The sequence below is a fragment of the Cotesia typhae genome, unplaced genomic scaffold (genome assembly GCF_013202065.1).
Source record: "Cotesia typhae breed Kobodo isofemale line unplaced genomic scaffold, CoteBio_Ctyphae contig_44, whole genome shotgun sequence".
NCBI lineage: Eukaryota > Metazoa > Arthropoda > Insecta > Hymenoptera > Braconidae > Cotesia > Cotesia typhae.
Window position 1 is genome coordinate 2,803,574 of NW_027423753.1, and position 27,196 is coordinate 2,830,769.

A 27,196-nucleotide genomic window follows, 5' to 3' on the forward strand; every position below is an offset into this window, starting at 1 on the left:
ATACGCTAGATCATAAAAGTCTACATGGGCTTCAAAAAAAAATTTTACATATTTATTTTTACAAAAAAAATTTTTATCGACGTAGTTTTTTAATATTAAAAGCTGATTGGTTTTCAGAATTAATCGGTAGAGCCTTTGAAAAGTTATTCCAAAAAAACATTTGAAAAAAATTTTTTTTGTAGTTTTTTTGAGATTTTTCAAAATCTACCGGTTCGAATCAGTCTAAATTGCATTCAAAATTTAAGTTTGGTCAATCCTTTTTGTATGGTACCAACGCATCATTTTTTCATAAATTTAAAAATTTTTTTTATGATAATATTTTAAAATAAAAGTCATCAGATGTTAATTTAAATATTAACTTATTTAGTATGTTCATTAAAAATTCCAATTAATTAATATACATCGAGATAGTAGTGAATTTTTTAAAACTTGAAATTTTCTTCAATGTGAGTAAAATATTAATTTAAAAACTAGAAATTTAAATATTTATTAAGCTAAAGTGCATAAAAGGTGAAAGCTACAGTATATCGCATTGTTTTTTATCTAAAATTTCTTGAGATTGAATTGTTTGTCACAATTCTTTCTTTTGGTCTTGATCAGGAGTTTGGTCTTCCACTTTGTCTTTAATTTGCAATGGTCCTTCAACATTTTCCAATTTTTCTAAATGTTTTTTCTTGAGAATCGTAGCTCCGGTAAATCCTGAAAAATAAATATTAAATATTAAAATTTTCCAATACAATATTACGGCTCAACGATATAATTAATGTTCAGATTCATAAAAATCATGCTCGATCTGGGTCCAAAAAATTTTATTCATCGCTGTGACTGTAATTTTTTGCCTTTCTTTGGGTTTTTTGGATTTTACTCAATGACAACTGACAACTTTTTTTTTTGTGTCCCGGTGTTATTTATCTCAAAATTAAAATTTTTTATATATCTTGTAAACTGTAATTCTCATTAAATATCACAAATTTTATTTTACTAAAACCAAAAATGCTTTCAAGTGTATTTTATTTCATAATTTCAATGTTGATGCTCATTAACGAATAAAGTAAAACATTTCATTATATTCTTTGACTGTTATTCGTTCTTTTTTATCCCCCGGATTTCCGCCACAGCACTAATGCGTCTAAATATTAATTACTGTTATTCTATACATTGTTGGAAGCTCAATTTTTTATCCTCGAATTTTTCATCAGAGGATTGAGGATTGAGGATTAAGTCGTAGCCGAATTAATTAACAAAAATGTACATTTTAAAAAAACTTTGCTTCAATTAAATTTATGAATTTATAATAACAAAAATAACAAACAAAAAATTACAAAATTAAAAAAATTACCTAAAATTCCACAGCCTAAAGCAGTTAACCCTCCAAGTTTAACACCAGCAATTAGACCAACGGGCCCGCCGATGCAGGTACCGATTAGCGCACCAGCCAATGGATAGGTCGCTACTTTTAATTTTGATGCCTTTTCCAAAAATTTGTTTCCTCTTACAACATTCTCGTGAGATTCGACTACGTTGTCTTCTACTTCATTTACATGATGCTTTTGGTCCTTAAAAAAAAAATAGACTCATCTACTTTTTCTTATTTATAAACTTCAATAAATACTCACATAAATCAATTGATTCATGTGAACAAACAGTTGATGAAGCTGCTGCAAATCATTTTGCAGAGAGTTCCAAGCATGGAGACAGGCGTTCTGTCTTTCGATTTCATCTTGCTCTGTCTGTAGCTGAAAAAATCTTTCGTCCAAAGGCTGCGATTGCTCCTTTTCTGATTCGGGTGATGCAGGTGAGCTTTTCGTCGAAGTCGGGTACTCTAATTTCATTTCTAAGATGATAAGAATTAGCTATATTATCAAGAGAATATTCATTCGAAAATTTTTTATCTCTAGATATATAATTAAGAAATGACCTTGTGTCTTGTGAAGTATTGCCATTTTTAAAGATATAAGCTCATCCCGATGTTACACTCATCGAGACCTTTCATTTGAGTACCCACATCAATATTTCATATATTTTATATATTTATATATATATATATATATATATATATATATATATATATATATATATATATATATATATATATATATATATATATATATATATATATATATATATATATATATATATATATATATAATATATATGTATATATATAAAATATATAAAAAATGTATGTGGGTACTCAAATGAAAGCTCTTGATAAGTGTAACATCAAGATGAGCTTATATCTTTAAAAACGTCAATATTTAAGAAACTACAGTGCAATTTAACAAAAGTCATTATTTAAGAAATGACTTTGTATCTTATAAACTATTGACATTTTTAAAGATATAAGCTCATCCCGACATTACACTTATCGAAACCTTCCATTTGAGTACCCACATCAATTTTTCATATATTTATATATAAATATATGAAAAATATATCAAAAATGCATGTGGGTACTTAAATGAAAGCTCTTGATGAGTGTAACATCGGGATTAGTTTATATCTTTAAAAATATCAATAGTTAAGAAAGTACAGTGCAATTGGACAAAAGTCATTCATTAGATAATGAAACTAAGCGACATTAAAAAATTTATATGCTTTATTAATATAAATTATTAAAATTATAGTGAAAAAAAAATTGTAGGTAAAAAAAACATACCTAAATATTCCTGAATCGCATTTATTGTAGAATATCTTGAATTGTGGGTGAGTTTATCAAATTTGTCAATATCGTTGTCTTCAACTTGCCCGCGAAGCGTGTCCATTTCATATAACAACTGTTCTAATTGTTTGACTAGCCTCAGTGCATTTGTTTGCTCCTTGTGAACTTTTGCCCAGTCTTTGTCTCTTTGGTACTACAATTAAAAAAAAAATAGAACTTATGTTTCTATTTTTAACAATAAAAATAAACTAAATATTTCTTACATTTTTAATGTTATTTTTATGTCTTCGTAGTAAATCCAAGTGATGTGGTATTGCTACATCGAATTTACTTATGGGAATTTCTAATCTTCTGATAGGTTGTTTAATTGTACTTGATTCAGACATTGCTTTGAACTTAAGATATTCACTAATTTAAAAATTATTCACTAGCTTATTATAAGTACTTCCTTATTTTATAATATAGTTTAATATTATACAACTTTCCAAAAATATAAAAACTGCCACAGATCAGCTGATGTTTACATACATTCTGATTCTGAGACAAAAAAAAATAAAAAAATATATATGACAAAGACTTGCAGTGTTGATAAAGTAAGACTTATTGTTACCAATTGATGGAAAATTTAAAATTTTACAGAGCTTACATACCGGTAATTAAGTTTTCTATTACTTCGTTTATAATTTGCTTGAATTACAAGAGATGGCGCGAAATTCGAATTTAAATAAATACTATTGGCGGGAAAATTTGAACGAACTTTTAAATTAAATATATGGTAAGCGACAAGTATTTCTCCCGTACTTCGTAACAAACGTCCACGAAAACATCCCGATGAAAAAAGTTTTTGTCTAATTATAAATGATTACATATAATTATATATAATCGTGGCCATTAATTTAATTATGTTTTTAATATTACTGGAAAATAGCCACTTGATCGATTACATACAAAACTATCCAATTGTTAGCGATAAAAGAGGTCAGATGTTAGATACCATTGTTTCACAACGATTTGACAGAATAACACAGATCTGAAAATGAATAGAGGTCTAGAAGTTAGTAGATTGATTTGCAAGGTCACAGCTGAACCGTGATTTGGATCGCGTCACTATCACTTATCGCTGTTGATTAGAATCTCGGATGAGATTTCTTCCAAGTGCTGTTTCGTCCGTCGTACTCAAATGAAAATTAAGTTAGCCGAGGTTTAAAATTTTTATAATTTTTTTTTATTGAAAAAATTATTAAAAAAATTTAATTTGTTAAAAACTTTAAAAACTGTAAGTGCAATTTTTTTGTTCTAATTTAATTATTAAAAAATTAAATTAAGCTTTATTACAGCATCAACAAAATTAATAATGATCAAGAATAAATCATTTGCTTCGTTGATCTTTTTTGGATCCTTGATTGTTGGAGTACCATTACCGCAACTGAACAATATTTGGGAGGTAGAATATAAGGTCGTCAAAAGTTGTAACTCAACAACATCCGTGTAAGTGATAATTTCCTTATCTAATAATTGAATCTCACTTTGACTGATTTCCAGTTGCTCAAAAGTCATCAACTCTTCATCAGTTGTTAGTGAAAACTCGACCATCCAGTTTGTCAACAATAGTTCCAGCCCTAAAGGTGAGATGCAGCTTAATCTGATGACTAGCATCCTTATTTATAGTAAACTTGATGCAAAGGCTTGATAGAAGAACCAAGATGACTTGGTTGCAGATTTGCACAAGCACTGCTCCAACGAGCAAGGCTGCAAGACGGAATTTTCCAACTGCTCCAATGGAATCTGCTCCTGCAGGGACAATTACGTTGCCCATGATGGAGTCTGCTATGGTCTACCTGGCGCTCAGTGTCATCTGCCCAAGGATTGTGTCTCAGTGCCCTACTCCTGCAAATCAGGAACTTGTCAATTGGCCATCTACGAATTGAATGGCAAACATATTTTATCGAAACCGGAAGGTAGGTCGCTTCTGCATTCATCAGTTGACGTACAGTAAAAAATTTTGGGTCTGTACGTCGAACAATTTTGTGTTAAAAATTTTTATGTCAAATATTTTTTAAACAAAATTTTTTACTGTGAACTTTATTGGTATGTTTTTGGTAGTTCCTTCATTCATCGAGGTATGGAATCCAATTGAAGAGAAGGTCCGTGATAATTTGCAAATAGAAGTGTTACCAAATGGCTTGCCATTGTATCTGACTCGCTCCGATCTTTCCTCCGTCTTCTGGGTATGTAGTCATTTCTCTTGGTTGGTATGTCTTTCAATCTTGAACCGATAGTTAGCGACTTGCTTGCCTTTTAGATAATTAAGGGTCCCTCAAAGTGGAGGAGTTCGAATTACACCCTTGACGAGGCTATTCCTAGAATCGACCTGGTAGTCGGTAATTTAAATCTTTATTGTCGAATTAAACGAGACCAAGACCGACAATATGGACGACTTGAGCCCCCTCTTTACGATAAGTGCATTGTTCATATCGGTAATGATCTATCTGTGTACGATCGTTTTGAAATTCTTGTTGGATAGTGATTATTTAGATGATTGGAGATTATACTGTCAATAAATGATGATTTGTTTATTATTTTTGTATTTTCTGTGAAAATTTTTGAGCTTTGCGTTGTCTTTCTACACGGAAAAAAATTTCTCGGAAAATTTACACGGAAAAAAAATTTAACTTGAATCAAGATGAAAATTCTTGAACCAAGAAAATAATTTTGAAGAGTTTCATTGTCTTGAATTAAGACGAAAAATTCTTTTTCGAATTTTTTTTTCTGTGTATGATACAAATATTGTAAATCTGGAGTATACTTTCATTAGTATTAATTCTCAAATATTTACTATTTATTCATGAAATTTTAAAACGATTAAAAAAAGTGCGATATTACTATTGTAAAAAATGAGAAATTAAAATTTCCGCGAGATTTAAATTACGCGCTCAAGCGAAAATAAAACTTTTTCATTTTTTCAGCTTTGTTGATATTAAAAAAAAAAAAAATAAAATATTGTTATTAAACAAAACAAAATATATTTATTTTGATCAATAATGAATTTTTAAATATATTTTGTTATTGATTTAGAAAACAAAATGATAAAAAAATATAAATAAATTTACATAATAATTTTCACATGTGAAAATAATAATAAAAAATGAAATAATAATAATAATAACTTGAAAAAAAAAAATTAAATTTTAAATTTAAATATGTTTTAATACATAAATTACATTTATTTTAATTTTCCATTACATTAGTACATATTTAATATGTATTTTACAATTAGACAAATTAACGATAAATTTTAAACTTCATTATTGTATATAACTTAATAAATGATTTAAGTACCTACAAAAATTAATATTTGGGTCAAACTTGAAAAATAAAATAAAGTAAAATAAAATGAGTAAGTACAATGAAAAAAAAAAAAAAAAAAAAAAAAAAAAATTGCTCGTGTTATGAATTAAATAATTAAATTTATTCGTTATCAAATGGTGTCACTTGTACGTTTTATTTTACTTATTCCAAAAAGCAAACGCTTTTCGAATTCTTTCATTCTGAGGTCGTGCGTTTGCTGCGGGAAGAACTATTCGGCTGCCTGGACTCAATTGCTGTCTAGCCGATGAAGAAACTTGTTCTTGTTCAAACATCTTCGCCGTTCGGCTAACACTTCCAGTACGTACTACTCTATGCAGTGAACTGTGGCCTCTTACCCGTGAGATTTCTTCTTCGTTGTCTGTTTTTTGATAAATAAAAATTTTAATAATTTAAAAAAGCATAAAAAATTAATTTATAAAATTAGTCAAAATTGATACAGATAATTTTTTTTAATTTTTTAACAAATAAATTATAGCAAAGAAAATTTATTTAAAAAATTGCATATTTAAAAACTTTAAAAAGTATAAATGAAATTTTTTTTAAATAATTTTCTAGGCTTTATTTATTTTTTAAGAAAAATCAAAAAATTTTCAAGTGTTTAAAATGTGTTTAAAATTTTCAAGTGGTTAAAAAACTTATAAATATTTTTGAAAATTTTTATAATCAACTTTTTTTTTAAATTGTTCATATTTTTTTTTTTTTTTTTCCACAAAAAAATATATCAATAAAATAAAATAAAAATTTCATTAAAAATATGAAAATTAAAAAAGTTGACCCGACTTGTAAATATTTACGAAAAAAAAAAAAAAAAAAAAAAATTGTCTAATAATTAACAAACCTAAACTTGAAGAATTAGTTTTACACCAAGGCTTACACACACTTCCATGCGAATTAGTATTACTTTCTATTGGAATAAAATTAGGGCGCGTAGCTGGAATTTTATCATCATTATTATCATTTTTATTAACAATCGATGAGTTACTCTTTAAATTTTGTTCGCCAATTAAATTAACAAATTTGTTATCATCTTTATCTTGAAGACTAATGCGACTGATAGTTATTTCTTCTTTAACTTCAAACGATGGCTCATTAATATGCAAGCTCGTAATACTGCAATAATTTTCGGAAAATTCTTCGTGAATTTCCGAGGTAGTCTTCAGACTTTCCATGCTAATATCAACCGTATAAATATTTTCTTCGCTCGAATTTAATTCAGAAATAAATGTGTCCGTCTTATTGTCGGCTTCGTCAGACATAATCTTAATTTTTTTTAAATCGCTGGATAACAAATCGTCATCGATATCAAATCGTTCACTCGGCAAACTATCGCTGGTACTAATTTTGTTGACATTGATCTTATCTTCGATTTTTGTAAAATCTTCTGGACTGATGGATCTCTGTGTTTCAATAATTGTCGACGAGTCACAGGTATCAATGTCAAGAGAGTCTACGTACTCGCCTGACGACAGCTCGGTTATTTGCAATTCATCGGAATCTGCTTTACTTATTCTACCGTTAGAAAACTCTGAATTGTCGGTGTTAATGTTGTTAATTTTAATAGGGTCATCCAGGGAATCTTCTGTAATAATTATGTCTTCATTTGTCGGTGTAGTTACTTCTTTAGAGACGTCACTCAGCGACTCGGAATTTTTTCTACTGTTTGCTGAAAGGATAGCCATTCTTCCTAGAGCGCGAATTGCGTTACCTGTTTTCTATTTGGATATCAAACAAAAAAACGCAATGCAAATGATAAACACAAGAAAACCATGCGCTTATTAATAAGTATTTAATTAAATAATTTGAAGCAAAAGTTGCAATAAATTATGAGTCATTTTGAAATGTAATTGTTTAGTTTTACGATTATAAATATTTTAATTCATAAAAATAACATTTATACTGCATTAAAAAAATTTTTATCTCTAGATACATAATTAAGAAATGACCTTGTATCTTGTGAACTATTGACATTTTTAAAGATATAAGCTCATCCCGATGTTACACTCATCAAGACCTTTCATTTGAGTACCCACATCAATTTTTCATATATTTTATATATCTATGTATATTATATATATAAATATATGAAAAATATATCAAAATGCATGTGGGTACTTAAATGAAAGCTCTTGATGAATGTAACATCGGGATGAGTTTATTTTTTTAAAAACGTCAATATTTAAGAAAGTACAGTATTTAAAAAAAAAATATTGAAAAAAAATTCAACTTAAGAGTTTTTTAAATCTTTTACATCTGCAATTTTCTTTATAATTTTTTCAATAACAGAAACCGTAAAAAATTTTTAATGAAAAAAAATTTTTGAAAAAATAAAAAAATTGACACTTGAAAAAATTTTTTTCAATACACGCAAAATACAAAAAAAAATTCTAGAAATCGATAAAATTATACAAACTTATTTTGTCAACAATTTTTGGTGAAAAAAAAAATTTTTTCACTTTAAAAACTTTAATACTAATTAAAAATTTTATTTTTACAAATTTTTATATTATATAGAACAATTTAAAAGAAAAAAAGTTAATTTTCAAATTAACTTTCATTAAAAAAAAAAAAACTAAACAATCACCTTTTAAAAATTTCAAAAAAAATCACTCGGAAGTTTAAAATTAAAACTTTAAAAAGTAAACAAATTCTCAAATCAAAAACAAATAAATAATAAAAATATATTACGAAATTATTTACCTGCCACTTTCGTCTCACAATAAACTTCTTGAGTTTATCCGTTGGTAGAGCAACTCTACTCATGCTTTCAGCGCGTTGTGCAAGCCACGGATGCTTCAGACACTCTTTAGCAGACATTCTCGACCTTAAAAAAAATAATAATACAATGAGTAAAATAAAAATTAATCAAGGCAATAAATAAATAATTAAAATACTTACTCTTTTCGTTTGATAAGAAGGCCACTGATAAAATCCTTAGCTTCTTCAGATATAGCGCTAAACGCTTTGTGGTCAAAGTCAAAGTCTGCTCGAGTGATATTAGCAAAAGTCTCTGCGTCATTTTCACCCATAAATGGTGAAAGTCCAGTTAATCTGCGTATCAATAGTTAATTTATTATTATTTATTTTAAAAATAAATATTCTTTTTGGATATATATTAATATATTAATATTGATAAAGATTAAAATGCAGCAGTAGAACAAAAGTTATTGACTTACAAAACATAACAAATAACTCCGACACTCCACATGTCAGACTCGGTACCAATTGGTTCAAAGCCAATTATTTCCGGCGGAATGAATTCTGGAGTCCCAAATAATACACGTACTGGTGTGTCGGGTTTCAATGTCTGTGCCAGCCCAAAGTCTATCAATTTTATTCGATGAGACGTTCGCGTATGACACATTATATTTTCCGGCTAAAAAAAAATTAATTTATTATTATACTTAGAAGTTATTTTTAAAAAAATTTTTTGATTTTGAAATTTTAAGCCTGTATATTTTTACTATGAGTAATTTTTTAAAATTATTGTTAATAATCAATTTTAAATAATTAAAACTTGTTCTAAAAAAAAAAATGTCTGATTTTATCAAAAAATGGCTTTTAAAGTTTTTGTAGAATTAATTAAACATTGTTAAAAATAACATTATTAAAATCTATGCTTAATAATACATTTATAAATACATAACAATATTAGTTGAAAGGAATGTCAAGTTTCACTTGATGTCTTTACAGATCAATGGAAATATTACTATTATAATCCTCCTTTTACAATTGATAAATATAAAATTAAATAAAATAAGTATGTGCTTATAACGGTCTAGTAATTTACTTATTACAATTATTGATTTAGAAATTTTTAGAAATTATAGTTGATTTAACTACTTTTTTTTTTTTTTTTTTTTTTTTTTTTTTCAATAATCTAATCAATTACGGACCACCATGCATGCTTTATTGATTTTTAACAAATCAAAAAATGACTTACTTTTTAATTTTAATTATAATTTTTTTTCTTAGACTTTTAATAGTGAGATGTCAATTAGATAACACGCTACTATTTGATGATTCATAAAAGATATTTAATTGACCAGTCATTTAACTTAATTTGTAATAAAAAAATTTAACTGATAATGATAAGTGGCTATGATGATTAAAATTTTGAAATAAAAGTTTCAATTAGGTAAAATACTTCATTAAATACGTTTATCAAAAATAGAAAATTTTAAAATTGTTAATTTTAAGATTTAAAAAAATTTTTACCTTCGAGAGATTTTTAAAAACTTTAATACTAATTAAAAATTTAATTTTTACTAATTTTTGTTGTATATACACACAAAAAACAAATTTCTTGTACCAAGAAAATTTTAAGGAAAACGATTTTTATTTTGAGGCAAGAAGAAATTTTCTTGGCTTAATTCAAGAAATTTTCAATCTTCCTTAATATTTTCTTGAGCCAAAAAAATTTACACTTCAGTCAAGAATTTTTTTTGAGTGTAGAATAGAATCATTTATAATGAAGCGCACAAAAATAAAAATATTTAAAAAATTTAAATAATAAACTTACTTTTAAATCTAAATGAACAACCAGATTGCCGTGCATATAATCAACTCCCATACAAATTTGTCTCACAAAAAGTATACTGTCTTTTTCCGTAAGAGTAAAATCATCAGCGACAACACGTTCAAACAATTCACCACCAGAAATGTATTCTGTCACCATAATCATTTCTCTGGGGCTCTCAAATGCAGCAATTAATCTCAGCAATTTAGGATGCCTCAGCATATTCATAATATTTATCTCATCGTTAACCTGCTGGCGGTCTTTGGCTTTGATGGTCCTTACGAATTTAGCGGCAAAACTAGAGCCATTAGATTTGTCAACAATCCTCCTGACGACTCCGTACTTGCCCTTGCCGAGTTCTTCGAGGACATTATAGCGTTCGTCGAACAAAAATCCGGATTCAGGCGTCACAACACACGGCTCGTACGCCGGCTCTATTTCGTCTTCGGTGTCTTCATTAGGATCCAAGCTAAATCCTGATATATTGGTCGTTATCTTCCTCGTTTCACTTTTCGTGATTATCACTGTCTCGGATTCCATTCCTGGTTCACTTAATCCATGAATGTTTTCAGCTCTTACGCGAAATTGGTAGGACTCTTCGGGATCGAGTCCACTGATGGTATGACTGAGCGAGTGTTTAGCTTCTGCTACAGCGACCCAACACGGCTCCTCGCCTCGTCTCATCTCGACTGAATAACCCGTGACAGCACAACCACCGTCGTAAACTGGGGATCTCCAACTCAACGTCACGCCTCTCGAGTCCTTAATAATCTGGATTGCTGGACTACCTGCCGGAGGTTCTGGAGGACCTGTTTCCATAACAAAGAAATATGCTTTAAATATTTCAACATAACATCTAATCAAATTATTTATAGTTATTTTTTTATTATTATTATTTTACCTTTTTTTAAATTATTTTTCTTATATTTTTGAATTTTATTTTACTCACATAAAAAGAAGAAACAAATATACATTTCAATTCAATTAATTAATAATTAATTTATTTAATTTAATTGCATTAATCTAAAAAAAAATTTTTTTATTATAATTCTAAAGAAGAAATAATTTTTTTTTTTTTTTTTTTTTTTTTTTTTTTAAGAAGAAATATTTGATAAAATAATTTTTAATACATACAAAAAAAACATATATCAATTTTAATTGAGCTAATTTATTTAATTTAACTATGAAAAATAATTCCAAAGAAGAAATATATGAGAGAAATTATTATAAAGAAGAAATAATTTAAAATACATTTTTAAATAAATTTAAAAAAATTTCTATGCTATTATATCAAACTAACATATGAAAAAATATTAATCAACAAATATCAATTTGAATTCATTTAATTTATTTAATTTAACAGTATTAATTTAAAAAAAAAAGTATTTAAATTATGATTCTAAAGAAGAAATATTTAATAAATTTTTTTTAAGAAGAAATATTTGATAATATAATTTCTTATATATATAAAAAAATATATATATGTATCAATTTTAGTTTATTTAATTTAACTTTATTATTGGATATTAATCTAAAGAAAGTATTCAAAAATAATTTTTTTAAAGAAGAACTATTAGATAAAAAATTTTCTAATCCATACAAAAAAATATATATTGTCGTATAAAAAAAAATATCCATTTTAATTGAACTAATCTAATCTAATTAGTTCTAATTAACTATAAAAAATATTTAAAAAATGATCCCAAAGAAGAAATATTTGAAAACACATTTTTAAATAAATATAAAAAATTAAGTGATTTTTTAAATTAAAAATTTCTTATGAAGACTTTACCTTAAAAAAAAAAAAATATCCGATGCCTTTCGTATAATTTAAACACTTAAATATTTAAATATCACAATATAACCGAAATAAAATTAAGCAATTGGAGCGTCGAATTGAGTTAATGAGCACAATAACAAATAAAGAGTATTGAAAAGTTAACGAAATAAAAATCGTAACCAGCAGCTGTTTTTTAGAGAAGACTCGCGAGTAAACTGCGAATAAGCCTTAGAAAACTCAACTAGGGAGCCTTGAGGCTTGAGGCCACGGGGAGTTGAGCACGCATATGCGTATAAATCGTACCGGCACGTTTTTATTAAAAACCAGGATGAGGGAGAGATGTGCTCCGAGCCGGATAAGACACAAGACTGGGTAAAAAGAGAGGTTTTTGTCATCGGAGCCACATGGTCGACGGCTAGACACAAACTTGCGTATTAGGAACTGGATTTAGATGCGTACAACTAAATCTAGCTTTTACACACAATAAGTCCAGTACAATTAAACTTATCTTGATTACAAATCATCTTCACGGACTTTGGAATGATCTAGCGCATGAATATATCATGAAAATTAAGTTAGCTGACGTTTTTAATTTTTTGATTTTTTTTTTTTTTAATTAATTAAATATGACACAGAATTCAGCTGACATTAGAAATTTTTTTATAATTTTATAGCAATGAAATTATTATAAAAAAAATTTAATAAAAAAATTCCACTTGAAAAAATTAAAAAATTTATTAGTGGAAATTTTTTAAAGCATGTTTTTAATTGTAATTGATTTATTATAAAATTTTGAAAAATTGACAGCTGTCAGCTAACTTTAGTATCGTAATTAAATAAAAAAAAAAAAAAAAATTAATTTTCTACAAATAAATTTAAAAAAATTTTTTTATAATAATTTTTTCAATGAAAAAAAAAAAATTCTTAAAAATTTTGAATGTCAGCTAACGTAATTTTGATGAATGTATTTTAGTTTAAGCTTAAGGGGCACACCTAGTGTAACGGCCTAAAAAAAACGTGATTTTTGGGAATTTTTATTAAAAAAAATACTTTATCAATTATTTTAAAATTTTAAGAATATATTTATACATGTTTTAAGAATACATAATGAAATTTTTGAAGAAAAAAATTAAATATTTTTTAAGTTATCGTCGATCTCTAACGGCGCGAAAAAAAAAACGGTCCTTCACTGCTGCAGTGATTCCGGCCTTCTCCGTGGATGAAATCTAAAAAAAAATATCTCGTTAAACTAGATAATATTGTCTGTACAATGACCTACGATAAAAAAAAAAATCAAAAATTGACAATATGGCGGCGTTTTAAAAAAATAGTCGAATTTTACCTAAAATTTTGGTCGTTTGTGGCCTGCGAAAATTCGATTTTTGATCAGATCAAAAAATCGATAGGTCATTGTACGGAGAACTATATATAGAACATGTAAAAAAATTCGATAGTGATCGGATCATTTGTTTTTGAGTAATCACTGCAGCAAATTCGGAAAATGCTGTTTCGAGAAAAACGCGTTTAAAGATAAAATGATCGTTTCCACTGTTATAAGTGGTTTAAAATCATATTTACAGCTAATCTGCTATTCCAGGGCCATATAATACACCTTCTTCTTCTTCGAAAAGGGCTTGTTCAGCTGAAGAAGCTTTTCTTCGAGATGATCGACCTTCTTTTGAAGAAGCCCTTTGGCGATAATCAGCGATTCGTATTCTCGTGTCGTCCTTAAGAGCCGCAAAATCTCTTGCTGCAGGTCCAACTATCACTCCCATTACATTGAATATCTTCAAAATTGACGAATAACCGTCATTAAATATTGCAGTTGCAAAATTATTTGACAATTCAATAGTTTTGAAGCCATTATGAAGATGCTTGGGTGAAAAGTGCCAAAGTAAACCGTTGTAGCTTTCATTGTTGTTTTGAGTATTGTTACCTTTACATCTATCAAGCAATTCATATCGAGATAAGTCTTCATAAATAGGTTTTATAGCTTCTTGTACTTCTGGATCCAGTGGGAGGTAATCGTGTTTAAATGTACTAGTGATTCCTTCAGCTTCCGCGCGGCGATAAGCGCACCAACTTTCAGCGCCTTCTGGACAATTTTTATGATTTGGGTTTTTGTCAGTTGAACAGAAATGATAAAATGTTGCCCAGATTGCTTTATACATTTCATCTACATTATCTTGATTCCTCATAATTGCTAAACCATAATATTTTTGGAGTTTATTTATAAAATTTACAGTTAACTTTTGTGATGTTTTACTTTTTCCTCCTAATTTCTTATTAATGTTCTTTACACTTCGGCAACGTGTTCCCATTCTTTTTTCACATGTAGATAGCATTCCAATTTAGCAACAGGAATATCATAAGGATTCAAATCTATAAGTCCTTTGTGGGTAACGCTATCACCATCACCAATATAGCGGGTATATTTTACACCATATTTACTAATGGAACGACCAAACATGTCTTTTACACTATCCACTTCCATTTTTGAGGCAGATCCTTTATGATTGGCATCACATTCTTCATCGTGTAATGATAGCCATTCCTCATAATCTTCAGGTTCGCTATCTTTTTTTTTCTTCCAAAAACACAACTCTGACAATATGTAGATTTTACGCATGAATCAAGAATTTTCTTGCTGTATTTTCCTGCCAGCGTAACTACTCCGAAACGGGAAGTATGGCCACGTTTTTTCCAGGTACCATCGCCGCTAACAGTCAAATTTGTCTCCGAATTTTCTTTCTTTAATGTAAGCTCTTTTTCTTCATTTATAGCTTGCTGCATACTGAGCTTACAAACAGTTTCGGCTGCAATCTGTAAATTCATAAAACATCCCGCAAAAGTTTGGTCGTAAAATTTGCATGCTAAATCCATTAATCCACAGAAAAAATTTATCCCATTTATTCCGATGCCCAATGGACGCATCACAGCAACAATACGTTTATTTATTTCAAATGCGTTATTAATCATTGGTCCAGAATTAATATACGAATTGCCACATTCACAAATAATAGCAATTTTGAACCCTAGACCTCTTGAACTTGCTTGATTGAAAGTAACTTTTTTTGACAGGTTTTACACACCACTAAATTACTAATTGCACTAAAAACTGATAAAAATTGCAAAATACAATATCCATGAGATGGGTCAATCACAACATTATTGTCATTATTTTGTAATAACTTTTCTGCGGACGTACTGGTATTCGCAGTAGATTGCTCAAATGTAAATCTATTTCCGGTAAACTTGCGTTTTTTTCGCAATTGATCGATGCTTAGGAACATTGTGAGTTCCTTTTTTATTTGAATATGAAGATTGATCACTCATTTTCAAGAAAATAGCACGTGTAAAATTATGATGCGCTCGATACAACGATCACAATGAGACTAAATGTGTCTGGCTCCGAAAATAATTTACGTGGCAGTAAACGAAAAATTTCTAGAAATTTCTAGAAATTATTATAATGATATATTTTTGTATACCTGAGAGCCAACAATAGAAACTGGAATCGTGTTATAGGGGCTGGAAGAGACAGTAGACTCTGAACAATACTTCAGGTACGTTTCGCAGCTAATGACACTCTAGCTGCCGAGCGGCTGCTCTTTAAAATGTTATAACTCAAAAACTATTTGAGATATCGATTTGAAATTTTAATATGTTATTTTTAAAGGTGTAATCTACCGAAATATGAAAAAAAAAAAAATCGACTTTTTCGAAATTTCACACTAGGTGTGCCCCTTAAATATTTTAGAGAAAGTACAAACACCGCAGACTCTTGACGTATGTTTTGTACTTTGATTATGAAATGGTTCTTTATTTGACGTATGGAATGAAAACGATGGCTTCGAGGAAGATATTTCTTCACATATCTTGTACGTATAAATTTAACTATATGTAAATGTATACAGATAAATTAATTTAATACCTTCAACAGTGACGTTGACGTGTCGCGAATCTTTTCCCAGTTTATTTTCAATAAACACCTCGTATTTTCCTGCCTCCTCGGTCGTCACATTTAACAAGGTCAGACAGGTGAGACCTGCGCTGGTTTCAATTTCGGTTTTATCATCCAATGTCACATCACGACCCTGAAATTTAAATTCATTTTAATTAAATATCTAGCGTTTTTGTTAATTATTGTTATTTATTGCTGTATAATATTTTTTTATCCGGGCATTTTGACACAATTTTAAATAAATGTTTTTTTTAAGCATTAAAAAGTAAATAAAAGTTAATTATCGCTGTATATTAATAAGATAAAATTGACAATCCAAAAACAATAATTGACTTTTTTTTATTTCAAATTTTATTTGACAACTTCTAATTTTTTAATATTTAAAAAATTTTATTTTATTTATAATTAATTAAAACACTAAATAATTATTTTTTAAAATCTATAAAATGGCAAAATTGTAACTACATTTTTATTTTTTGAATTAAATATTTTCGCGCGCTTTTTATGGCGCCAAAAATATAAAAATTAGAAAAAATGACTATTTGATTAATACTTATAATTGAAATTAATTTCTTATAATTTAAAAATAATTAAAAATAAGTAAAGAAAAAATTAAGTTATTAAAATATTCTCTAATGTAAAGATAATAATCATAAATAGTAATTTTTGTAACATTAGTCAGCAAGACATTAAATTTTATAATATAGATTTATAATTTTTTTTTTTTTTTTTTTTTTTTTATAAATGTAATTGAATAAGTTTACGAGAATTCAATTGATTAAAATGTCAGTGGCTCGATTAATTATTATATTCAAAAACTATTAATAAAAAAGTATATTGAGCAATAATTACAAATAAAATTTTTTTTGTACACTTAAATATTTTTTTGATTAGATATTTAAATGTATGAATTAAAAATAATTATTAAATAATAAATATTATAAAAATAATTGTTTGAAAATTGATAAAGAGAATAAATGGCAAAATTGGTAAAGTTTTAATTTCCCTGAGATAAATAAAACAATAAAAGAATGTCGGACGTTTATTATTTTTTATTTGTTGTTTATTTATTTTATTGTTTGTTCACGTCACTTGATTGCACACGTGTCGTGAAAAGTAAAATTACACGTTCGTGAAGTTATTTATCACGTCAACAAAACGCGGGGTAGTTTCACGATTAAAAATTAATTCTTTATCTTATTGAGTGCTCACTTACAAAGAATTTATTTGTATTACGTAAATAAAAACTGTGATTTATTAAACTTTAATATAAAATTCACTGTTGAAATATTATTACTGGTATGACTTTATTTTAAATTGAATTGTTTGTAATTATTGCAAAAATTTTCACACGCGCTTTTTTTAATTAACAGATCTTGAATGATAGACCCGTAAGACTAGTAAAATACAAATGATTTCTTGTTATGCTTGATGAATAGTAATATTAACAGTGTGGTCGATTCATCTGGTTCGCTTGTATTGCGGTGATCAAGGAATGAAGCAATGAAGAGATAAGACACTCAACTACTGAACTCGTGTGTAAGAAACAGAACTGTTTGTTATCAAAATGTTATCAAAATTTATCGTTATCAAAATGTCATTAGTCTGTAAATATTATTTTTTTCACATATGGTTAAATATTATTTTTAGAAAAAGTTTTAAGTTTAACTCAGCCGACTTTGAGACATTTCATTAGAATTGATACAATTCTTATCTTCCTCAATAAATCAATATATCTATACAATTATGTAAATAAAACTACTGGGTCATTTTTTGGTATTGTTAACTAGATTAATTTTTCATTTTATGACTTAAAAAAATATCCACAAAAATTTTACCGACGGGTAAAAAAATTTTGTTGAAGAATATTTTTAATAAAATCTACAATATTTTATTTAATTGACAATTTTTCTGTTAATCATTTTTAATTTATTTTCGTGAAATTATAGACAAAAAATGGTAAATTTTACCAAAAATAAAAATATAATTATGATAAATTTATACACAGAAAAAATATATTTATATTTATACTTGATTCAAAATTACTATCTGGGTTCAAAAATTCTTCCTTGATTCGTTAATTTTTTTTTTTTCAGTGTAAAATTATTTAAAACTCCTCTAAAAAATTAGTATAAAAAATTAACTATCACAAAAAATATGTAAAATATATTCAGCTCAAAATTCGAATCTACAATAATTCAAAAACTCATTATAATAAATTAACTATCTTAAAAAACCATATGAAATTTTCAAAAAGTACAAATTAAAATTAAAACCTTTCCAATGATACTAAATTTAATTTAAAAAAACTCATTTAATAAAACAAATACTTCAGAAAATAAATTTTTCTTCTTTCCTCAAGTATATTTTTTATTTTTTCATTAACATGATTATTAATCTCAAATTGTACTAAATATTTTAAGTACAGTTTAATTAAGTCCATATTACCCTACTCTACTTCAAAATTTGAATTTTGTAATAAAAATTACCATTTTTTTTAATATTCTATATAAAATGTCCTTAAATAAAAATCTTGGATAATTTTCTTTTAATTAAAAATATTTCTTCACTAGCTCTTATAAAATTACTTCTAATTAATTTCTCATTTTAAAATTAATTTTATTTTCATAATAACCGATCAAAAAATAACTTACCTTTCTCAGCCATCTAACAGTTGGTCTAGGATAGCCATCATAGGTAGTCAAAAGCATAACTTTAGCACCTCTCAACGCAATAATATCCGCTGGAACAGTCAAAATCACTGGCGACTTAAACTCTTCTTTAATTTTCTTCTTCAAATTTTTGTCCTTAGAATTATAATTTTTTTCCTTATCCTTAGAATCAATTTTATCTTGTTTATTGCTATTCAGCTTAACAGAAGACTTTCGTCTCACTGGTATGGAAGTTTTTCTAGCTGACGACTGAGTTGGAGCAGTGACATGTTGAGATGGTCGAGTTTTTCTATTCTTTATCGGAGATTCAGAAACTTGTTTAACATTTGATTTTTCACGTTCCATTTTGCAATGCCTTGGTACTGAGGAACTACGAGGTTTGTTAAGTTCCGTAGAACTTGTCTTGGCGTTTATTTTTTCGTCATTGACAGCATTACCATTCCTATAAATCATCAATATAATCATACTTTTATGAATAAGGAAATAAAATTGATAACAAGTAATTTAAATAAAAAGTAATTCAATAATATTATTTCATATTTATTTATGAGTAGTTGATTAACTGGTTCACCTATAATGCCATCGAGGAAGCGTAGGACTCGTTCCTCTTCCTCCTGAATAGGTGTCACTAATTCGTGGAGGCTGTAATCGACTATCGGATCGCGGTGTAGGACTTGGATTTCTTCCGCCGTAAATAGAATAAGTCCTTGGTGATGCACTCCTGGTACGGATTGGTCTTGAAATGGAACTACGGCGACCTATTTTTTTATTAAAGCAATTTTAATATTTATTTATACAGGAAGAAAGTTTTATCAAAGCAATTTAAAGAGCTATACGCACTTAGAAGGTAGAAGGAAGAAATAACCGATTTTTTAAAAAAATTTATCAAGAAATTTTTTTTAATAATTGTATCAGGCTTATTGATCCTCGATAAAATATTCCTGGACAAAATATCCTCAAAAAAAATATACCCAACAAAATATCCCTGGACAAAATACCCCCCAAAAAAATATCTCCGTGACAAAATATCCCAAAAAAAAAATATCTCTGTGATAAAATATCCCCCAAAAAAAATATCTACGGACAAAATATCTCCGTAACAAAATATCTCCGAGGATATTTTGTCGGAGGATCAATTATCATGGAACCAAAAATTCCAGATGTAGAAATTTTATAAAATTATTAGTGCGAATTTTTTAAAATATATTTTTTATAATAATTGATTGGTTATAAAAATTTCAAGAATTGTCAGATGTCTGCTAATTTCAGTATCATTAATTTTTTATTACTTATGACATTGAAAAAACAATTTTGACTAATGATTATTATGAATAAAAAAATTAAGTAAAAAAATAAATTTTTAAAAAAATAAATTAAAAAAAATAGTTTTTAAAAAAATATATAAAAAAAAAATTTTTTTTAAATTCAAGTGTGCATAGCCTTTTAATCTACTTAACATAAAATGAATAAAATCACAAAAAATTACCTTTAATTATTTCCAACCGCGCAGTAGCTTCAGTTCTTCCGACGTCATTTTCCAAAGTAACTCGATAAAGTCCCGCATCTTCGTGAGTAATTTCAGTTATTTCCAAAATTCTTACGTCATCACTTTCCTTTAAAGAGATTCTCGCAGTTGGTGTAATGGAAATTCCGTCTTTGTCCCAAGTAACCCAAGGCACAGGATGTCCAGCGATAGCACACTGGAACCTCACAGTTTCACCTTCTTCGGCAACTTTATTGTGAGGTACGGCGTAGAATTTAGGACTGGTGGGCATTCGTGGTCGTCTTCCACCCGTATATCCACAAGTTGTCTTTGTAACTGGTTTTACTTCACGCTCTGACAATAAATTACAATTAACATATGTGTAATATAACAGGGAACATTTAGAAGAAAATGTGTGAAAAATTTTTAGGCCATTAAATTTAATAATAAAATATATAAGATTGTTATTTAAACAAACTTGTTTATACTTTTACTTACTGCAACACGAAGGTGAGAGACTTCTCACTGGAGTTGATCGAGGTGTTGATATAGGCGTCGAGTTTGCTGATAGAAAACCTGGAGGTTTTATTAATCTTCTGCTTAACGCAGTTTCCTTACCTTCAGGAACTGGATTAAAAATTTTTTAATTAATTTTTTTAAATTACACTGTACTTTCTTAAATATTGACGTTTTTTAAGGTATAAGCTCATCCCGATGTTACACTCATCAAGAGCTTTCATTTGAGTACCCACATGCATTTTCATATATTTTTCATATATTTATATATATTTAATATATATAAATATATAAAATATATGAAAAATTGATGTGGGTACTCAAATTAAAGATCTCGATGAGTGTAATATCGGGGTGAGCTTATATCTTTAAGAATGTCAATAGTTCACAAGATACAAGGTCATACACAATCTCTAAAAAAAAAAAATCATTAATTTAATCATAAAAAAGACAAAAAAAATTTTTTTACCGTCTACTATTACACAAGCGGAGGTGTAAGCTTTTCCCAATTCATTGTAAGCAACACAGGTGTATTCTCCCTCATCTTCAGGGTAAACATGCTGAATGCTGAGCCTGGCAGTCTCTCCATCAAAGTCAGTTGCAAAATCACCCCCAAGAGGCAAGAGTTTTCCTCCTTTCTCCCATCTGATGTCTGGTTCCGGTTTTGCGTGGAGCTTGCACACCAAGGTGATGGCGTCGCCGTCACAACATCTCAAGTCTCGAAGTGGCCGCTTAATCACCGGCAAGGTCTGGACATTACTACAGACAGACAAATATACGTTTGCTCATCATCTTTAATCATTAGTCATCTATGTCAACATAAGTTGTGCAACTAATGAGTATCTCTACCCGTGTTTTATTGTTGATTCCATACCGCTGTCCTCTTTTCCTTGGCCTAAACGTCCCAAAAAAAAATTTTTAATTAATAAAAAAAAATCATCATCAATATATAATTAAATTAATTGATTACATAATTACCTCGAGCGTAAATTTGAAGTGAAATTACGGCTTTCGCTTCTCCATGACAATTTTTAGCAATTATTGAATAAGTACCAGTGAAGTCTAATTTTGCGTAAGGGATTTCAAGACGATACTGTGGTCCAGCTCCAACTCTTCGGAAATGCGGAGCGTCTTTGTAATAATCCGGCTGTAACAAAAAAAAAAAAATAATAATAATAATAAGTAAATTTTATTTATTACTCAATCAATTTAATATATTTGATTACACTTAGAAGATAATATCTCAGACAATATATTTCTTCTTTATTTTTTAATCTTATTATTTGATCTCGTAAATATAAAACAGTCTTTGATGGTTGCGATTATCAATCGTGTGGTCAAAATAAAAGAATAAAATATTTTTTAGTTAAATTTAATACCTGACAGGGAGATTGATAGAGATAAATAAAAGCAAAAATAAAAAGAGATGGATTTTATTCACTCAGAAAACTGTCAACCATATAGGGAGCGAAAGTTTTATACCTTGTGGTTAAATCTCTAGTTTGTATATATATAAATATTTATATATAAGGAGTTATTATATATAAGTATAAGAGATTTGTGGTGGCTAATATGTATTTAATATTTAAATTTAATGCTGAGTAAACAAGATCATTGTCTTTTCTTCTCAACGACTCAACGGATAATGGTTTTAATAAATTGTAAGCGGCAACTTTATATACATATTATCTTCTTAATATGTCTTTAGCGGATCGTGATCATGCATATTTGTCTTAAGTAATTAATGTATGCAAAAAATTTATCAATACCGGGACTAATATGTACATAGGATATAAATAATATTTTTAATCGATAAATCAACGCCTCAGGTATCCTTGTTTGTCTTTAAAAAGATATTTTAAATAATATAAGTGATTTTTATAATTTATTAACTCTTTTTATATTTTATTAATTAAATTTATTTTGACCTTTATTTTGACCTTGTGTCTTGTGAACTATTGACACTTTTAAAAATATAAGCTCACCCCGATGTTACACTCATCGAGACCTTTCATTCGAGTACCCACATAAATTTTTCATATATTTGATATATTTATATATATATATATATATATATATATATATATATATATATATATATATATATATATATATATATATATATAAAATATATGAAAAATTGATGTGGGTACTCAAATGAAAGCTCTTGATGAGTATAACATCGGGATGAGCTTATATCTTAAGAAACGTGAATATTTAAGAAATTACAGTGCAATTGAACAAAATTAATTACTTAATAATAAACCAAAATTTTATTTATTTATATTTCACAAGTCACGGCAGTCACATAGTGACTGCAAGGTTGTTAGTTATTATTATTATCATTAAAAATAATTTTTTAAATTAAAAATTCTCTTCAGTAAACCCTCTTAAGCATATCTTGATCATTTTGATAAATTATTAGCCTCAAGGTGTGAGCTATCACATCGCAGTTGAATTTATTTCCTAAAGATTCAATCATACGGGCAATCAATGCACTGCTTGCAACGATTACGTCTGTCGGCTTTTTTTTTTCCACAGTAACTTTATCAAGTTGCGCACGCGACTCGACTGTTGAATTATTATAAAATAAAACTAAAAAATAAATAAAGAAATAAGATTCTCCTAATATGTCTTCTTAACTCAACTGTACACTGTACTTATTTTTATTGTATCATTTAAATTTCTAAGCTCATACTTATCTCGGCTATTTAAAAAATTAAAAAACCAATTAACACAACAGTAACAGACAATTAATCACTCACTATTCGAATTTGACTTGAATAGATAATAAGTATTATTATAAATCTATTATATCAACAAATATAAAACTCATTATTGTTAAATGTATTGTAAAAAAAATTACTGATGATACTGAGCGATAATTAATAGCTAGCAACTAAGGTATAACTCAAAAAAGACTTACAATAAAAAAATAATCAACAGAACGCGATAGAAACTTTAAACTATAAATTATAAACTACAAACTGTACTCGACGATGCTTTGATACTAAGCGACCTGATATAATACTGAACGTATTGGTCTTGATGGTAAAGAAGGCGCCAGGTGCGGGAGAACGACCAAGAGTCATGAGGTCGCAATTCCCCACTTGTAAAGACTTACACTTAGTCCACCGATTGGTCACTCATAAACATTATCTTCTATTCGCTCACTCCTCTCAGTCAGTTCTACTATTGACTATTGATCTAGTTAAGCTTAAATGAATCTAATTCTTCCATCATTTTCTCAATAGAAGTTACTCAATGCAATAACAGCAAGAGAGACTCTGGACAAAGTGTTAAAATTCACTTCAACTCAATGTCAGACAATAGATCAATACAATCTTTGTATCTTGGATTGATTAACGTACTATCTTGTGCTATTACCATTACATTAACAAGTTCGTTTATTATTACAAATAGGCATGAAGAAATTGCACTTATAATCCGTGTATGGACATAATGTTAGCAATGTTTGATTCAATACCTTGACCTACATGGCCAAGGGGACACGTCATTTTATTGGCGTCTATCATCTGAGATATATACCAACCAACTAACCAACCAACAAGCCTAAGGCGTGTTTAGAAATTTAAATCTGTTAAATTACTTAAGAACATGATTTAAGATTAAGATCTTTGCAATATATATCTATTTCTTCTCTTTTTTTTTCTTCATGTTTTTTTTTATTGCACAGTGTGCTAGTTTAAAAAAAAAATCAGCTAAAGAAGATGTAGGAAATGTCTGAAGAAACACGTCAGGCTGTGCATCACTTCGCCGTTATATTACACTAGCTGTTACCCGCCCGCTTCGCTGGGCAATTATAGAATTGTATTTTTCGATCTAAACTTAAAATTTGATTAGAGTATTGTTTTGACTTTCACAAATTCCAAATTTCATCGAATAAGCATATACCTTTTATCTATGAAATTATTCCAGCTAATATTCATTGTAACTTTCAATGTGCAATCACTATAATATTTGCGTGGCCTTTTTTTCAAAAATGAATAATAATTGACACGAAGAAAAAAATTTGAAATGAGAATTTGGAGTCTATAGGAGCTATAGCTTGGAAATTAAAAATTTTTTATGTTAGCACCCACCTTCGCAAACCCCTGTGAGATGAGCTATCGTAAAATTTTCCCACGGACTTCTTCTACATCTCTCACAGAAGATTTCTACCAAATTTGGAGTCGATAGGAGCTATAGTTTAAAAACGGGAATTTTTTATTATTAACGCTCCTACAATCCTCTTTGGGGTAGAATATCGTAAAATTCGTTCATAAATTATTTTTTCATCATTTATTATAGAAAATTCCTACAAAATTTGGAGTCTGTAGGAGTTATAGCTTGGAAATTAAAAATTTTGATTGTTAATACCCACCCCCGCAACCCTCTGTGAGGTGAGATATCGTGAAATTTGTTTATAGATTATTTCTACATCTCTTACAAAAGATTCCTACCAAAATTGGAGTTGATAGGAGCTACAGTTTAAAAACTGGAGTTTTTCATTGTTAACGCCCCCGCGAACCCCTTTGGGGGTGGAATTTTTTAAAATCTGTTCTTAGCTGACCTCTACAGGGCAAAAGTATAATTCCTACCAAATTTCAAGTTTCTAGGTCCGATAGTTCCCGAGATATCGTGATGAGTCAATCTATCTATAGAACAGCTCCTATATATATCACACACAATTTACCATTTTATTTTTAATCATTTAAATCAGTATAATCATTTAACAATATCAACATTAATATTTATGTTATATTTATCTGTTTTATGATATAATGGAGTTTATCCTTCATGATCATTTCAATACATATTAGCTATTTCAGTTATTAATGATTTAGCTATTCTTTCTTAAAAAAAGTATGATTATGAATTCCTACTGTCCCAACAATCAATCGATGAAAATCCATGTATTTGCCTAACATTGTGTAGAATAATACTGTTGAATAATAATTGTATAGAATATTAATATTTAGTAACTTTCTACTTTTATTCTAATCATTCCTCTGAATTTAGTTTACAACCGAATTTATTATTACAATTTATTCATTTTAACAGTTGTTTTAGCAGCGGTAACCATTGCAACTGTGACCATGGCAACGGTTGATTAGCGTGGGTGGTTGCGCTGGGGGAGGGGGGGGGTGAGTTCTATAATTGATGGGTGCCACTTGATGGGTTTCTTAGATTGGCGAATCAAAATGACATTTTCTAAAAAAAAAAAAAGAGAGAGAGATATAGGGAAGGGGGAAGAAGTCACGGGAGGGGGAAGAATGAGAGGGAGGGGAGGGAGTAGCATACGTGATGGTAGACGAAAAATTCATTATAGCTAGGAATTGCGTAAAATCCGTTCTTAGTGAGCGTCTACATCACGAATGGAGTAAGTATGCTAAATTTCAAGTCAATCGGGCGAATAGTTTCGGAGATCTCGTGATGAGTGAGTAAGTGGTATTTCGCTTATATATATATAATATAGATTTGATAGATTCGTCTCACTGATTTCTGATATGACGTTTAATGCTATTTGTTGTTAGTTTATTATAGAGTTGACAAACACTCCATTCTTGGTATAATAGTCGATATACTTTACTTATCTTACCCGTAGAAAATCACGCAGCCAGATGACTTCCGGTTTTGGATCTCCGACGACTTCGCATGATATTATCACCGTGTCACCTTCAAATGCTTCTGTTGACAGCGGCTTCGTCACGAATACTGGCTCCTTTGAGTAACTGGAATTGTTAATTAATTAGTTTATTAATTGAGTGATTAATGAGTTTTTATTTTTTGAGTTTTTTTAATAAAAAAAATAAATTATTGAGAAGAGAAAAAAATTTCTTGAGTGAAGAAAATATCTGGATTATACTCATTGTAATCTGGATTATACTGAGTGATATCTGGATTATACTCATTATAATCTGAATTATACTCATTATAATCTGGATTATACTTATTATAATCTGGATTATACTTATTATAATCTGGATTATACTAGCTACTATCTGAAATTTTCACTCAGTATAATCTGGGATGATATCCAGTGTCATCTTGTTCTTTCCGTGTAAGAAAAGACTTTTTTTAATTTTTTTATTAAATTTTGATTCATGAAAATTTTTTTTTTTTTGAAAATTTGCTAATTTATTATATTTTAAGAATTTTCGCCTAATAATGATTTTAAAATAATAAAATAAATTCTAAACCTCTTTAGTCTTGAAGGAATCATTTTTTATA

At 28.2% G+C, this 27,196-nt stretch overlaps 4 protein-coding genes across 6 annotated transcripts in view; 1 reads left to right on the forward strand and 3 right to left on the reverse strand.

The window, feature by feature from the left end:
- Window positions 1–473: 473 nt before the first annotated feature.
- On the reverse strand, window positions 474–3,194 carry Syx17 (syntaxin 17). Its single transcript, XM_074245349.1, has 5 exons — window positions 2,926–3,194; window positions 2,660–2,855; window positions 1,617–1,834; window positions 1,340–1,556; window positions 474–699 (listed from the first exon to the last, which is right to left on the reverse strand). The coding sequence occupies exons 1-5, from the start codon at window positions 3,046–3,048 to the stop codon at window positions 572–574; spliced, it is 882 nt and encodes a 293-aa protein (XP_074101450.1). The 5' UTR covers window positions 3,049–3,194; the 3' UTR covers window positions 474–571.
- Window positions 3,195–3,729: 535 nt separating this feature from the next.
- Window positions 3,730–5,241, forward strand: LOC141529017 (uncharacterized). 3 transcript variants are annotated; one of them, XM_074245351.1, is made up of 6 exons: window positions 3,730–3,938; window positions 3,989–4,150; window positions 4,205–4,287; window positions 4,366–4,620; window positions 4,766–4,890; window positions 4,965–5,241. In XM_074245351.1, the coding sequence occupies exons 2-6, from the start codon at window positions 4,017–4,019 to the stop codon at window positions 5,184–5,186; spliced, it is 819 nt and encodes a 272-aa protein (XP_074101452.1). In that variant the 5' UTR covers window positions 3,730–3,938; window positions 3,989–4,016; the 3' UTR covers window positions 5,187–5,241. The 3 variants fall into 3 exon arrangements, with proteins under 3 accessions (XP_074101452.1, XP_074101451.1, XP_074101453.1); XM_074245350.1 differs by having other exon boundaries at window positions 4,000–4,150; XM_074245352.1 differs by having other exon boundaries at window positions 3,731–3,938; window positions 4,000–4,150; window positions 4,381–4,620.
- An 868-nt stretch (window positions 5,242–6,109) lies between these two features.
- LOC141529020 (uncharacterized) overlaps window positions 6,110–27,196 on the reverse strand; it is a 50,131-nt gene continuing 29,044 nt past the window's right edge. The window contains 15 exon segments of the mRNA XM_074245354.1: window positions 6,110–6,389; window positions 6,870–7,743; window positions 8,729–8,852; window positions 8,927–9,079; window positions 9,205–9,404; window positions 10,551–11,356; window positions 16,262–16,424; window positions 18,946–19,405; window positions 19,535–19,721; window positions 20,450–20,800; window positions 20,945–21,073; window positions 21,432–21,721; window positions 21,812–21,857; window positions 21,941–22,109; window positions 26,565–26,697. Coding sequence (XP_074101455.1) covers window positions 6,169–6,389; window positions 6,870–7,743; window positions 8,729–8,852; window positions 8,927–9,079; window positions 9,205–9,404; window positions 10,551–11,356; window positions 16,262–16,424; window positions 18,946–19,405; window positions 19,535–19,721; window positions 20,450–20,800; window positions 20,945–21,073; window positions 21,432–21,721; window positions 21,812–21,857; window positions 21,941–22,109; window positions 26,565–26,697 — 4,306 coding nt within the window. The 3' untranslated portion in view covers window positions 6,110–6,168.
- LOC141529018 (uncharacterized) lies at window positions 13,423–15,812 on the reverse strand. Its single transcript, XM_074245353.1, has 2 exons — window positions 13,906–15,812; window positions 13,423–13,553 (listed from the first exon to the last, which is right to left on the reverse strand). The coding sequence occupies exon 1, from the start codon at window positions 14,670–14,672 to the stop codon at window positions 13,908–13,910; it is 765 nt and encodes a 254-aa protein (XP_074101454.1). The 5' UTR covers window positions 14,673–15,812; the 3' UTR covers window positions 13,423–13,553; window positions 13,906–13,907.

Coding starts and splice junctions, on each gene's coding strand:
- Syx17 (XM_074245349.1), bottom strand. CDS start 3,048: ATGTCTGAATCAAGTACAATTAAACAACCTATCAGAAGATTAGAAATT. Junction 2,856..2,925: donor ATAAAAATAACATTAAAAAT/GTAAGAAATATT, acceptor TTTTAATTGTAG/TACCAAAGAGACAAAGACTG. Junction 700..1,339: donor TTTAGGCTGTGGAATTTTAG/GTAATTTTTTTA, acceptor TTTATTTTTCAG/GATTTACCGGAGCTACGATT.
- LOC141529017 (XM_074245351.1), top strand. CDS start 4,017: ATGATCAAGAATAAATCATTTGCTTCGTTGATCTTTTTTGGATCCTTG. Junction 4,288..4,365: donor CAATAGTTCCAGCCCTAAAG/GTGAGATGCAGC, acceptor AGAAGAACCAAG/ATGACTTGGTTGCAGATTTG. Junction 4,891..4,964: donor ATCTTTCCTCCGTCTTCTGG/GTATGTAGTCAT, acceptor CTTGCCTTTTAG/ATAATTAAGGGTCCCTCAAA.
- LOC141529018 (XM_074245353.1), bottom strand. CDS start 14,672: ATGCTATCTACATGTGAAAAAAGAATGGGAACACGTTGCCGAAGTGTA.